At 48.7% G+C, this 13,601-nt stretch overlaps 1 protein-coding gene across 1 annotated transcript in view; it reads right to left on the reverse strand.

Annotated features, from left to right (window-relative positions):
• LOC133136212 (protein scribble homolog) overlaps positions 1-13,601 on the reverse strand; it is a 100,396-nt gene that overhangs the window by 57,669 nt on the left and 29,126 nt on the right. The window contains exons 2-4 of the mRNA XM_061253506.1: positions 5,417-5,534; positions 3,366-3,444; positions 1,119-1,208 (exon numbers count right to left, since the gene is read on the reverse strand). Coding sequence (XP_061109490.1) covers positions 1,119-1,208; positions 3,366-3,444; positions 5,417-5,534 — 287 coding nt within the window. The remainder of the gene's footprint in view (positions 1-1,118; positions 1,209-3,365; positions 3,445-5,416; positions 5,535-13,601) is intronic.

Consider the following 13,601-nt stretch of genomic DNA (forward strand, 5'->3'; position numbering starts at 1 on the left):
AAGGGGGGGGACACAGTTTTAGAAGGCAAACAGCACCAAAGACCATTTGTTGATTGAGCCAAAACGGACGATGCAACAACGTGGCGGCAGCCATTTTGCCTGCTGTGACAGAACTGTGTGCTCCAGCACCTATATCCTGAAGCTCGTTAACCCTTTAAGGTGTGACATCACAATGTGATTACAGTTGGAACAGAATGTGCTGAAATGACGCTGATGTAACAAATCACTGCGGAATCACTAGGTAAAAGAACATTCCGGAAAACCAGCTCTTCAAATCTTCTAATCACATATCTGAGATCTTCCACCTGAAGGACTGTAGCTGTGCAGTGGGGGTTTTGGAGGGAATGTGTGTAAGGGGCAAACAGGACTGCAGGCTGTGGTGCGTGTCTACACCCCTGCAAACAGCATCTATGACCGAGGAGCTGTTAAGCATGCGTGCATGTGAAACATGTTTCACATTGATGTGTGAGGCGTGTGCACAAGTTGGAATATTATAGTACCAGTGGGGAATGCCACCTCTGACGTGTGTGTGTGTGTGCGTGCGTGTGTGTTTAATTGTGTGTTTATTTGTGTGTGTGTGTGTGTGTGTGTGTGTGTGTGTGTGTATGCATCTGTGAAAGTGTCCACAATTGTTTGACTGGGCAAGCCTGCAATGCGTGTGTGAGCGTGTGTGAGCATGTGTATGTGTTGACATAAGACAACAAGCTTGAGTCTGCATGCAAATGGGAGTGTGTACGTGCGTGCGTGGTTTTGTGTGTGTATGTGTGTGTGCTTGCGTGTGTGCGTGAATGAGTGAAGTGTGTGTATGTGTGTGTGCTTGAGTGTGTGCGTGAAATGAGTGAAGTGTGTGTGTGTGTGTGTGTGTGCGTGAATGAGTGAAGTGTGTGTGTGTGCGTGAATGAGTGAAGTGTGTGTGTGTGTGTGTGTGCGTGAATGAGTGTGTGCGTGAAATGAGTGAAGTGTGTGTGTGTGTGTGTGTGTGTGTGTGTGTGTGTGTGTGTATGTGTGTGTATGTGTGTGTGCTTGAGTGTGTGCGTGAATGAGTGGTGTGTGTGTGTGTGTGTGTGTGTGTGTGTGCGTGCGTGCGTGCGCGTGCCGGTGCTGTAGGTTGTACTTACTTGCCGATGTCATTGGGCAGCGTCTGCAGAGACACCTCATTGAGAGACAAGTGGGCCAGAGCTCTGAGCTGAGTGAACCCATCAGGCAATCTGGACAGAGGGAGGGAGAGGGAGAGGGATGGAGGAGGGAGAGAGGGAAAGAGAGGGAGAGAAGAGGAAAAACGAGTGAGAGAGAAGGGGAAAAAAGAGAGGAGGGGAGGAGGAGGGAGAGTGAGAGGAGAAGGGGAGAGTGAGGGAGAGAGAGAGTTAGTCAAACAGAGAAATCCTCCACGCACACATTCCCTGTGCGGTTTGCTTGCCCATGATCCAGCTCTTCTGCCTGCCAGTGCAGGAGAACAGACACAGCGCTGGGCCTCTGAGCAGGTTTCAGTGTACAGAAGAGGTGCTGGTGTGATGAGCCTCTTACACAACTTACACAAGAGAGACTTCTACTCCCTCTCTCATCCCAGTCTCACTCCAGCGGTAAACAACGCCAGGATCTGTGTGCCGTTACAAACTCATTCAGCCCAGCCCAAAGTTAAGCTCTAAATGACTTTCTGCCTTCAGGTGTTTTTGCTTGAAAGAGCCCTTTCGAAACGGATATTGTCCTGTACGTTGTGTGGGAAAATGTACACAAGCCTTTGTAAATTGGTCCAAAACACAATCCCACGTTGAGCAAGTCATTATCTCAGTTCGTAGTCAATCGGCCCTGGTTTTGAACATGGGGGCTACGCCAAAACGGCTAATACAGCAGCTTCTTACTGTATGAACACCATGGGCAGATTTATCAGGAACGGGTATGAATTTAACACGGAACTGCAGAACCATGCATATTTATGGGAACTGCAAGGCTTGGAATGCAAGTATTTCCTGTTTTGGAATATACCTGAATAAACTAGCCTGTGAGTCTTCACAGGAAGAGCCGTGAGCAGTCAAAATGCTGTAAATATTTGCCATGATTATATTAATTAAATACACTGAGGAACACTTGGGAGGTGGAAAGAGGAAGAGAGAGGGGGAGCGTATTTGCCTGGGTAATGCTGCATTATCAAATAAAAACCTTGTGATTCTTGTGTGTTTATGCGGCGTATGTTTACCGCCCCTGAGGGAAAGTACACTTCAGTGTATGCAGGAGAGACACAGGCTGCTGAAGTCGCAGATTCTTGCTTAACCCTTTAAAGAGTGAGGTCACAATACGCGACCGGAATGTCCTTAACTGAACGTTCTCATGCTGACGTCACAATCGCGTTCGGCAATTGAAAGCAATTTGGTTCTAGAACACTTGGACTTAGAATCTTGAAAGAACATTCCAAACATTTTCTGAAATATGAACCCACTGTCTCTTCAAAGGGTTAAAGGTGGAGACATTTGCAGTTTTCTGCTCGGGGGAGAAAAACAGCTGCAGCTTCGAGGTTTGACTTCATACGGGCGTTCCATCTGTGTGCTAATCTTAGATCGGCTTTCCCCGTCCGTATCCCAACCTCACGCACCACAAGGTAAAAGACTAACGTGATCCTAGACCAGCACTCTTAACCCTGAGATGCTTTACAAACACAAGTCCTGTGATCAAAGACAGCCTTGAAGCCATCTCCCCTTGTGCAAACATCTCTACAAACATCTTTCGGCTAAAGAGCAAAGACATCGCTTCTTAAAAACTCTGGTGAAAGGGTAGGGGTTAAGCACACAGGGGTGGAGACAAAACATACAGAACTACTTTAAAGGGAAATGTACAGAACAGATGGTACCCTGACCCCGTCTGACTGATGAACCTCTTCCCTTAATGCAGACCACCATCGTGCTGGCACGGCGTCTGTACTCCAACCAGGAATGACCAATAGTCAGTTTTCCGAAACTAGTCTCCAGGAATTCTCTCGTGGGAGTTCCGTACGCAGGCTTGGACCAGATCGGCACGGGATGCAGCAGGCCAGGCGATTTTGCTCATTTTGTGTTTGAAGGCTCTTGTTTTGGTGTTGGGTTTAATCTAATCACAGGGAAAGGCGCAGATGCACCAGTGACTCATTACCACCGCGGAACGTGTTTATTTTGTCAGCGGATTTACAGCTGCAGGCCCATGCAGCAGTGATTAGCTTACGCCCGAGTAGCCTCTCATGGTAACAAACTGTACGGCATTCTGGGCCACAACAGCTCCCCTGTAGAGTTCTACGACTACCAACCGACCAACAGCCCACCCCTCCCGACGCTGACATGGTACGGTCCGCCCTCCTTCGCGTGACACCCGGGCAAGGTGGACCGAACCATTGGGCTGACCTGGTGAGGGGGTTTCCACTGAAGTCTGCGATTTCCAGCGCCTTGCAGAATTTGATGCTCTCGGGGATCTCAGGAATGTCTGCAGGAGAGACGGTGATGGCGGAGGTGGGGGGGGATTGGGGGAGGGCACAGTCAGCAGTTTCAGCCCAGAAAGAGAGAGAGAGGGAGAGGGAGAGACGGAGGGAGGGAAAGAGGGATGGAAAGAGAGAAATGGAATTAGTCATTTTCAAAAATGCATACATTTTCAGGTTTTGGTTTAATAGGTACCAGATGGCTAAATGGGGAAGGAGGAGCAATTAGGACCAGTCTGGAGGCTTGGGTTCCTCCACAGAACGTACAGGCACGCAGAGTTGTTCTGCAGGGATCAAGAAGCCCTGCTCTAATGTTCTAAAGGAGGTATTGTGGAACCCTGCTCTAATGTTCTAAAGGAGGTATTGTGGAACCCTGCTCTAATGTTCTAAAGGAGGTATTGTGGAACCCTGCTCTAATGTTCTAAAGGAGGTATTGTGGAACCCTGCTCTAATGTTCTAAAGGAGGTATTGTGGAACCCTGCTCTAATGTTCTAAAGGAGGTATTGTGGAACACTGCTCTAATGTTCTAAAGGAGGTATTGTGGAACCCTGCTCTAATGTTCTAAAGGAGGTATTGTGGAACACTGCTCTAATGTTCTAAAGGAGGTATTGTGGAACCCTGCTCTAATGTTCTAAAGCAATGCTTCCCACCCGTGCCACACCCGGGCTGGAGTCCCCCACTGTGATGAATGAGGATTGGGTCCCTACAGTCTGCTGAACGGGGACTCTGACATGACAAGGGCAAAACCTCCAGTCTCAAGGATGCCAAGTCCAAATAAATAAACTAGCCAACCACTCTTTCTTAGTTTCCCCCCCCCCCCCACACAGTGATGGGAATGCGTCTCAGATCATGAGGGCTGAGACGATGTGAGGTTTTTTCCGGAAACAGCCGCAGCTGCAGCCCTGCTGTACGGGAGCCAGCGGCACAGTCTGGACGGCGTTCCCGTCGTCCGGAGCGCCGGCGGACAGCCCGGAACGCTCCCCTGATTTACGGGGCCGATAAAACGCCACGCTTTTTGGCAGAAGCGGCTGGGGATGATTCACAGGCCGCTGCGGAAGCAAGTGTGGCGTTCGGGGACTACAGTTTAAGCAGTTTCAGGACTACATTACCCACCCACCCCTGGGGGGTATTTACACCATGGGAGATGACTGGCTGCATAACTCGATGCACTGCAGAGGTTGAGTGCAGAAGCAGCACAGGAAGTGAATGTGCAGAAGTTAAAATGGACGCCCTCAGCCTGCATAGACCGCATGCTGACTGAGCAGCAGAGACGCACCTGCAGGGGCTGTGTTGCACACCAGACAGAGTGCCGTGTCTCTGCACCGAGCGCCATTCTGGCAGCATGCCTGTGTGTGTGTGTGTGTGTGTGTGTGTGTGTGTGTGTGTGTGTGTGTGTGTGTGTGTGTGTGTGTGTGTGTGTGTGTGTGAGAGGGTATATGTGTCGTGTGTATGAGTGTGTGCGTTTGGGCATTTGTGTGTGTGGGTGCTTGTGCATGTATGCTTGGGTATGTGTGCATGTGCGTTTGTGTGTGCGTGTGTGTGCAAGCTTGTTTGTGTGTGTGCAAGCTTGTTTGTGTGTGTGCATGTGTGTGTGTGTGCGCGTGTGTATGCGTGTGTGTGTCTGCATGTGTGCGCCTGCATGTGTGTGTGTGTGTGTGTGTGTGTGTGTGTGCGCGCGCGTGTGTGTGCATGTGTGTGTGCGCCTGCATGTGTGTGTGTGCATGTATGCTTGGGTATGTGTGCATGTGTGTATGTGTGTGTGTGTGTGCAAGCTTGTTTGTGTGTGTGCATGTGTGTATGTCTGCGTGTGTGTGTGCGTGCGCCCGCATGTGTGTGTGTGCATGTGTGTGCGTGCATGTGTGTGTGCGCGTGCGTGTGCATGTGTGTGTGTGCGCGCGCGCGCGTGTGTGTGTGTGTGTGCGCGCGTGTGTGTGTGTGTGTGTGTGTGTGTGTGCATGTGTGCGTGTGCGTGTATCTCACCGTTCCGGGAGATGTCCAGCTCCACCAGCTGCATGAAGTTGGCCACCTCGGGGGGCAGCCTCTGGATCTCATTATCACTCAGACCCAGCTTCCTCAGGTTCAGCAGCCGGAAGAAGGGCTGGAAGGAGAGAGGAGAGTCAGCATGATGAGTCTCCTCACGCCAGGGCTAAAACTCAGATCAAACTAACACTGCGTCTAAAATCACTCAGAACAGGACCAAACTAACACTGCGTTTTGCCCTAGGTCTGAGATCGGGATTAGAATTAGGATTAAGATCGAGGCAAACAAAGCTTGGGTATGCTGTCGGGAGCTGAAAGTGCACACCCAGCGAACATAAAAAACGTTCTCATAATGTTACTGCCATGTTATAACACTGACAAAACATTCCAGTAACATTGTGAGAACAATCTGTATTGCTAGGGGCACCAGACAGGGCTGGGATGGAGGCCCTCGTAGCCCACAGCGGGAGATTGAGTGCAGGGTTCAATACTATCGCACAATTAAATTTTGTTGAGAGCACTCAAACATTTCCAATTCTGCTTTAATCCCGAAGCACACTAAATCCCCAGAATACAGTATACAAAGGACAGAACAGCCCTGCAAACAGATGCACCAAGCTGTCCCAAAAAAAATAAAAAAAATAAAAATAACCTCCAAAGACAGGAACTTCTCGTCCTGGATCGAACTCAAGAATCCCGAAGGACTTCGCCTAAATAACCCAAATAAAATGAAGGCTGACATTTTGAAAGCCTCAGAGGGGGAAATCCAGTCTGGGTTGTTCATCAGATATCAGTCATTTTGAGAATCCCCTTAATCATTGGCTTTATTCCTCTCCCTCCCGATGAAGGATTTCTAAATCCTGGCCCCCATGGCTCTGGCACGGTGCCCTCATTAAGAGCCCTCCCCAGCTGTTTCAGACGTTTCAGAAAGCTGGCTCAAAAACACAGGGACTGGTGAAACGCAGCCAACTGCGCAGAAGACCCAAAGCACACACTGAAGAACGGCAAGAGGTGTAACATGGTTAGCTCAGCTAGTTCGCTAGTAAGCACGGATCGTGCAGTGAAAAGCGAAGGCTGGTAGCAGGTTACCGTGACAACACTCCCCGAAGATGTAACCCTCAAATTCAAAAAGAACGTTGTTGCCCTTGGCTAGTGGCGAGTTCGTCTTTAGCTGACTGGTAACGCGTTCGTTCAACAAATAATTTGGACAAGTGAGAGGCCGGGGTTCAAATCCCACCTCGGACTCAGGCAAAATTTCTCACCTGTTACAGAGGCAATCCATCCACACCGTCATTCGTACAAGCCATCGCACAACAGCCAAGGTCTCAAACCTTGAAAATATTACAATATAAATAAACACGGGCCTATTACAAACAAAGGCTGTGCGTGTTAGTTTGTACGCGAGTGGGTGACAGAGAAGGTATGAAGAGGCGGGCATATTTTATTTGTGTGTGTTTACGTATGTGTTTATTTCTACGTACATGTATATTCATACGTACGTGTATACTTACACGTATGTATATATTCATACGTACGTGTGTATTTATACGTATGTGTATATTTATACGTATGTGTATATTTATACGTATGTGTATATTTATACGTACTTGTATATTCCTACGTACTTGTATATTCCTACGTACTTGTATATTCCTACGTACTTGTATATTCCTACGTACTTGTATATTCCTACGTACTTGTATATTCCTACGTACGTGTATATTCAGTGGAGGGTCTGAAACACAGTGAGATCCAGCCTAAAATGAACAGTGACAGGGCACAGTCTGCGGTGGGCTAGCCTGGGCAAACGTTTGTAGAGGGCAGCGGTAGGGGAGCCGGGCCAGCTGGGAGAGGGGGGCGCGTAGAGCAGGTGAAAGGTGTCGGGTGGCAGGGAGTCCCACCCCACCCAGCTGGGACATGAGCCGAAGGTTTTATAGAGTGCCCCTGGAGAAACGTCAAACAGGCAGGAGGAGGGGAGGGGAGGGGAGGGGGGGTTCTGGGAAATTTATGTGGGGTGGTACAGGGAACCCCCGGTGTTCCTAGGGAGACGCCAGGATTAGAGACAAGGCCCTGAAAGCCTATCCGGGAGAGGTCATGTGATGCTGTGCCTAGACCGAGGGTCAATGAAAAGGCAACAGCGTGATCAGGGTGCATTCTCTGGTGCTGATGAATCCTGATGAGAATAAGCTCAGGCTAGCAGTAGAGTGCTCATCTCACACACTCACACACACTCACACACACTCACACACACTCTCACACACTCTCACACACTCTCACACACTCTCACACACTCTCACACACTCTCACACACTCTCACACACTCTCACACACTCTCACACACTCTCACACACTCTCACACACTCTCACACACTCTCACACACTCTCACACACTCTCACACACTCTCACACACTCTCACACACTCTCACACACTCTCACACACTCTCACACACTCTCACACACTCTCACACACTCTCACACACTCTCACACACTCTCACACACTCACACACACTCACACACACTCACACACACTCACACACACTCACACACACTCACACACACTCACACACACTCACACACACTCACACACACACACACACACACACACACTCAACAACTCAACAACTCAACACACAAATGTCTTCTAGCGTTTCTTCCATTAAACCATACGAATGGTTTCATTACTAATTCATATGAATTGGCCGAGATATAGAAGGATGCGTCATGACAGGAGAGAGAGACTCTGACTAGTGAGTCTCCTTCCTCCCCTCCTCTCCCCCTTCCCCCTGGGCACGCTCCGTAGCGAGGCGGCCCACGGCTGATGACCGGTCGGGGTAACATAACGACCCCACTGTGGGGACAATGATTAACCGCCACAAAAGTTCCCATTTCACTACTGTGGGATACTTCCGTCGCCCTTTCAGTAAAAAAACGCTTAATTGATTCTGACCACCAGCCAGCTTCCTCTGAAAACACAACCCCTGCAGGGCTCCACAGTGATCCCGTTTCAGGAGCAGTTGTTCTGGAAAACCGATCCGTGCCAACTGGAAAAAATTATCTAGGAGCACATCTACTAATTGGGCTGCCTTTGTGCGCTCCTAAATCTTTCAACTTAGGAGCGCACCAGTTCATATGTCGTCCCCCCCACCTCCCCCTCTCCCCCCCCCTGTACTCCAGCACATGGGATTTTAAATTAAACAATGAACGTGAGGTTAAAGATACAACCCGTCACCATTAATTTGAGGGCATTTACACCCATATTGGGTGATCTGTGTCATTGACTTACATTAAATCCAAAAGTAGCAGGACAGCTTCCGATTAGCCAGGTGTATTCAATGGCAGTTAGCAGTGTACATCTCCGCTCCACCATGTCAAGGTTAAGTCAGCAAGTGCCCTGAACAACATTTACCCAAGAAAACTGAGCTGGCGGCCAGACACGCTCTCTCCGAGCGAGAAGATCGCACACACGCCAGGCCCCGGCTGATATAAACAGGGGAATTAGAAAAACACAAACTACACGTCTCCCTCAGAGGCGCCCGCGGTTCACTTCCAGGTCAGGGGGGGGGGGGAAGCGGTGAGCGTGGCTAAGAATAGAGGTGCAGTTACACGTTCGGCAGCGCCGTTGTGTAATAGCTCCGTGATTAGCGCCCACATCTTTCACACAGCGGCTCAACCTCCTGTTACTGCGGAGCCAACGGCTGCCTACGGACCGTCGCCATGGCAGCGTACTACTGAAGAAGTACATCAAATGTATACAGTACTGAAGTATATCAGATAAATACAGAACTAAAGAAGTATATCAGATAAATACAGAACTAAAGAAGTATATCAGATAAATACAGAACTAAAGAAGTAGCCTATATCAAATATATACAGTACTAAAGTATATCAAATATATACAGAACTAAAGAAGTAGCCGATATCAAATATATACAGTACTAAAGTATATCAAATATATACAGTACTAAAAAAAGGTATATCAGATATAGCTATACAGTACTAATGATGTATATCAAACATGTACAGTACTAAAGATGTATATTAGATATATACAATACTAATGAAGTATATCAGATATATACAGGACAACACCAAGTCAGGGGCCTTTCTTTCATTTACTTCCCAGAGAAAACTGCCATTACGCTTTCTATTTTTCATTGCCAGAAAATAATGCAGCAAGCTTATGTTTAACACAGAATTACAGAAAAACTAGTAGGGACAATATTGAATCTGTCAGCGCCCACCCTGTGCCTTATCATAGCTTCTGAACCTACAGAACGGTAGATCCCCAGGAACAGGGTTGCTATACGCACAGTTCTAAAAGGGCACCTTTCCGTTTTCCATGTCAATAGACTGCTGTCATCCCGGCCAACCCTGACAGACATGAACAGACAGGAGACGCAGGCATGCAGCCGGAACCCCGGCTGCCTCTGATCAACCTGACGAGATAACCTCTTACAGCTCTACATCAGCAGAGAGAGACCTGCCCTTTATGACAAAGCAGAGTCCGGACCCACGCTAATCACAGATAAATCTGCACTCTCAAAAGCCCTCGACTGTGTACGTGCTTGCCGTGTGTGAGAAGATAAACATGCAACAAAAGATTTGTGACAACAGCCTTTTTTTTTTTTTTTTTTTTTCTACTTCGAAATCCAGATGAAAGGTTAAAACGAAACAGAAAAGTACAGAGTATTCTTTCGGGAATGCCCATTAAGACAGTCAAAACAAAAGTCCTCGTTTAAACAACGACTGGATTGTAATCACAACAACTCTTTCAGTCTCAACAAGGAGGGGGAAAAAATATAAATATTTGCATTGGTCATGTGACCTGGCGGTCACAGCTCGCTGCCCTCGCTCGATTGGTCAGTTTCCTAGGCAGAGGTGGGAACAGGTAGCGCCTGCAACAGCATGTTTGGCTGCGCACCTTTGCTGGTCAAACAGTCATACGCCAGAGACACAAGCAGCCTATTTCGGGAGGAGTAAATTGGGGCAGGGCAACTAGATTGAACTGCAGCACACAGAGCCAATGCCAACAGTGCAGCGAAGTTGCTGTCCATGTTAGCCAGCCCGTCTGCTACCGTCAAAATAAAACCTCGGGATAATTATTAGAGGTGTAAAGTGGTTTTAGGTGCTGGACATTTAGATGATATGAATGCACAAACTGTACCTAACGCTTACAGTAAATGCCTTTCCTGCACTACATTTCACAGTAGTTTTGTAGAAGAAATTTGGCAGGAAAATGATTCCTGGTGGTTAAAATAAAGGCTTGCATTAAATGAGCAAAGCCAAAATGTCCTGTTATTTAACTCAAATGGTGGGTTTATTTTTTTCCAAAATTCAAAGTGTGTTCTAGAACGCCACTGCTTTCAGTCGCCAGCTGTAATTGTTACATCAGCATTAGAATGTGAAGAACATTCTAACCGCACCATATTTGTGACCTCACCGTAAAGGGAGAAAGTGTATAAAACAGTGGAGGCGGCCAGTCAGCGGCTCATCCGTGTAAAAGCATCAGTTTGTCCACCTGAGCTCAGTTCCTTTGCATCAGGGCCCATTATGGCGCTGCCAAGCTGCGATTGACAGCAGGCTCAGCGTAAGGCACGCAGCACCGAGCCCCCGAGCACGCTGGTGATACGGACAGGACCAAAACCAGCACGGCGGTACCGCTTTCTCTTATCTCCCCCGTACAGACACGCAGGCACGCTCATCCACGTGCGCCTGACGCACACGCCGTTCCCCCACGGGGTCGCTGCCCCCCCCCCTCCAAAAACCCCCCAGGTTTCAAAAGGTTATTTCCGGGACTTGGCTGTGTCCCTCCAGAACGTTCCGGGAAAAAAATAAAAAGGACAAAAGGGAAATGGGGCTTTGTGCCCACCCCCCCCCCTCCCCCAATGTCCTCACTGAGGATTAATAAGGAGGTGTGACATGGCCTGCCCCCGCCCCCGCCCCCCCGGCCTCATCCTGGGACTTGTTAGGGGAGAAATCGGCACGTGTTTGGGGGGGGCACTGTAAACCAGAAGGACTGGGAGGGAGGGGGGGTGGGGGGGGAGATCCCTTGTGACAGCTGGGAACATAATGAAGGTGTTAATGAGAAAAACAGGCACCGGTTTTAAGTGTCCAAGTCGGCTAATCCCCCTGTCAATCCTTCTCAGCCACAAAGAGCGTTCATATTCCATAATCGCACCTTTTCGCATTAATTTCTCTAAGCCCGTCGTCGAGGGCGACTCATTTCAGACTCGTTTGCGGACGCTCCAACAAGTGAACCTTATTCGCACGATCAATTAAAACACCTGCAGCTGTTACGAAGAGTAAACGTCTTCTCTAGCGGGGTCTCCTACAGTCAGCACCCCAACGCCGATACAGAAAAGTTTTTGTTCTCAGACAAGTTTATGCCTGAAGTTTCAATTTCTATAGATCATTATTTTAAAAGCTTTACGGGTGATGTTACTGTAGATTTTAAAAATCCAGATGAGAATCTTTTAGATGAGGTGAGGGCTTTTAAAACTGAGAAAAAGACTAAAAATACGAAATAATAATGACCCCCTTCTGCTACAATACGATTGCGAAAACACAAATCGTGTATCCCTGTAACAGTTTTCTTCCCACAGTTTTCTGTGAATATTAAATTAAATTAACATACATCACAGGATTAATTAACGATCTTTTTCCTCAGAAAGGCTGGTAAAGGCGTGAGCCGAGCCATCAGGCCTCATTGGGGTGAAGCGCGTGCCTCTTGTTTCACTGTGCGCCGAGCGCGGCAGCCATTTTGTCCTTTATTTAATCAAACCGGGAACGTGAAAAGTCTAAGACGTCTCCGTTAGCGCAGGGCCGCCTGGCCGGTGCGGATGGTTAGCCCATCTGTCCGCGTTGGAAGAGGGTTCGTAATCATTCCGACGGCTCTGGAGCGGCTCAATCTGTACTGCTTATTCCTGCTCGTCTCCTTGAGCCAAAGGCTATCAAATCATCCCTTTCAACATAACAAAGCTCAGTGAAATGCCTATCTCTGAAAGAGATCAGCGATAGCATTGATAGTCTAATCAACTCATATCATGAATACACAGACGGGATGACCTTAACCAGGTTACACAGAAATACCATAAAACGGACTGTCATACAGTGACTTTGTTAAGCTGTGATAAATAAGGGCGATATAAATATGGAAGAGACGGCTGTTCCGATGCGGCGTGTGTGTGCGCGCGCGCGTGTGTGCGGTGTGTGTGTGTGTGTGCGCGCGCGTGTGCGGTGTGTGTGTGTGCGGAAGATTGAAACGAGGGGACGAGACTGCTTGGGATAGAGTGTCGCAGTCCCCCGTCTTCAAAATGGGTTTCAAACGCACGGGCGCAAGTCTCAAGACGACCAATAAAAAACCTCTTTTCTCCGTCTTCCATCTTGTTTGGGAAGAAGTGGGAGAAGAGACTGGGGAATGGGGATGTGTGAGCGTGCACGTGTGTGTGTGTGTGTGTGTGTGTGTGTGTGTGTGTGTATGGGGGGGTTACTGGGGTGTGGCGGAGGGCTAAGGTAGGCCCCAGAAGAGGGACAGAGAGCTCAGTGTGTTCTAGTCAAGTGACTCCATTTACCTCGCAGTCGCAATGTAATAAAGCCATTACCCAGAATGCACTGCCGCTCATGCCACAGCAGCACACACCGCAGACTGCTGTGTGCAGTCATCACTTTTATACGGTGTGTGTGTGTGTGTGTGTGTGTGTATGCACGCGCGCATAGGGTCAGTGTGTGTGTGTGTGTGTGTGTGTGTGTATGCACGCGCGCATAGGGTCAGTGTGTGCGCGTGTGTGTGTGTGTGTGTGTGTGTGTGTGTGTGTGTGTGTGTGTGTGTGTGTGTGTGTGTGTGTGCGTGTGTGCACGCATAGTGTCGGTGTGTGCGTGTGTGCACGCATAGTGTCGGTGTGTGCGTGTGTGCACGCATAGTGTCGGTGTGTGCGTGTGTGCACGCATAGTGTCGGTGTGTGCGTGTGTGTACGCATAGTGTCGGTGTGTGGGCAGCGTTTGTAAGCAGATAGCGCTGCACACTTGTGCCACTTGTGCCACTTGTGCCACTTGTGCCACTTGAACTCCAACAACTCCAACAACTCCAACAACTCCAACAACTCCAACAACCCCAACAACCCCAACAACCCCAACAACCCCAACAACCCCAACAACTCCAACAACTCCAACAACTCCAACAACTCC

This window comes from Conger conger, chromosome 9 (genome assembly GCF_963514075.1).
Source record: "Conger conger chromosome 9, fConCon1.1, whole genome shotgun sequence".
NCBI classification, from domain to species: domain Eukaryota; kingdom Metazoa; phylum Chordata; class Actinopteri; order Anguilliformes; family Congridae; genus Conger; species Conger conger.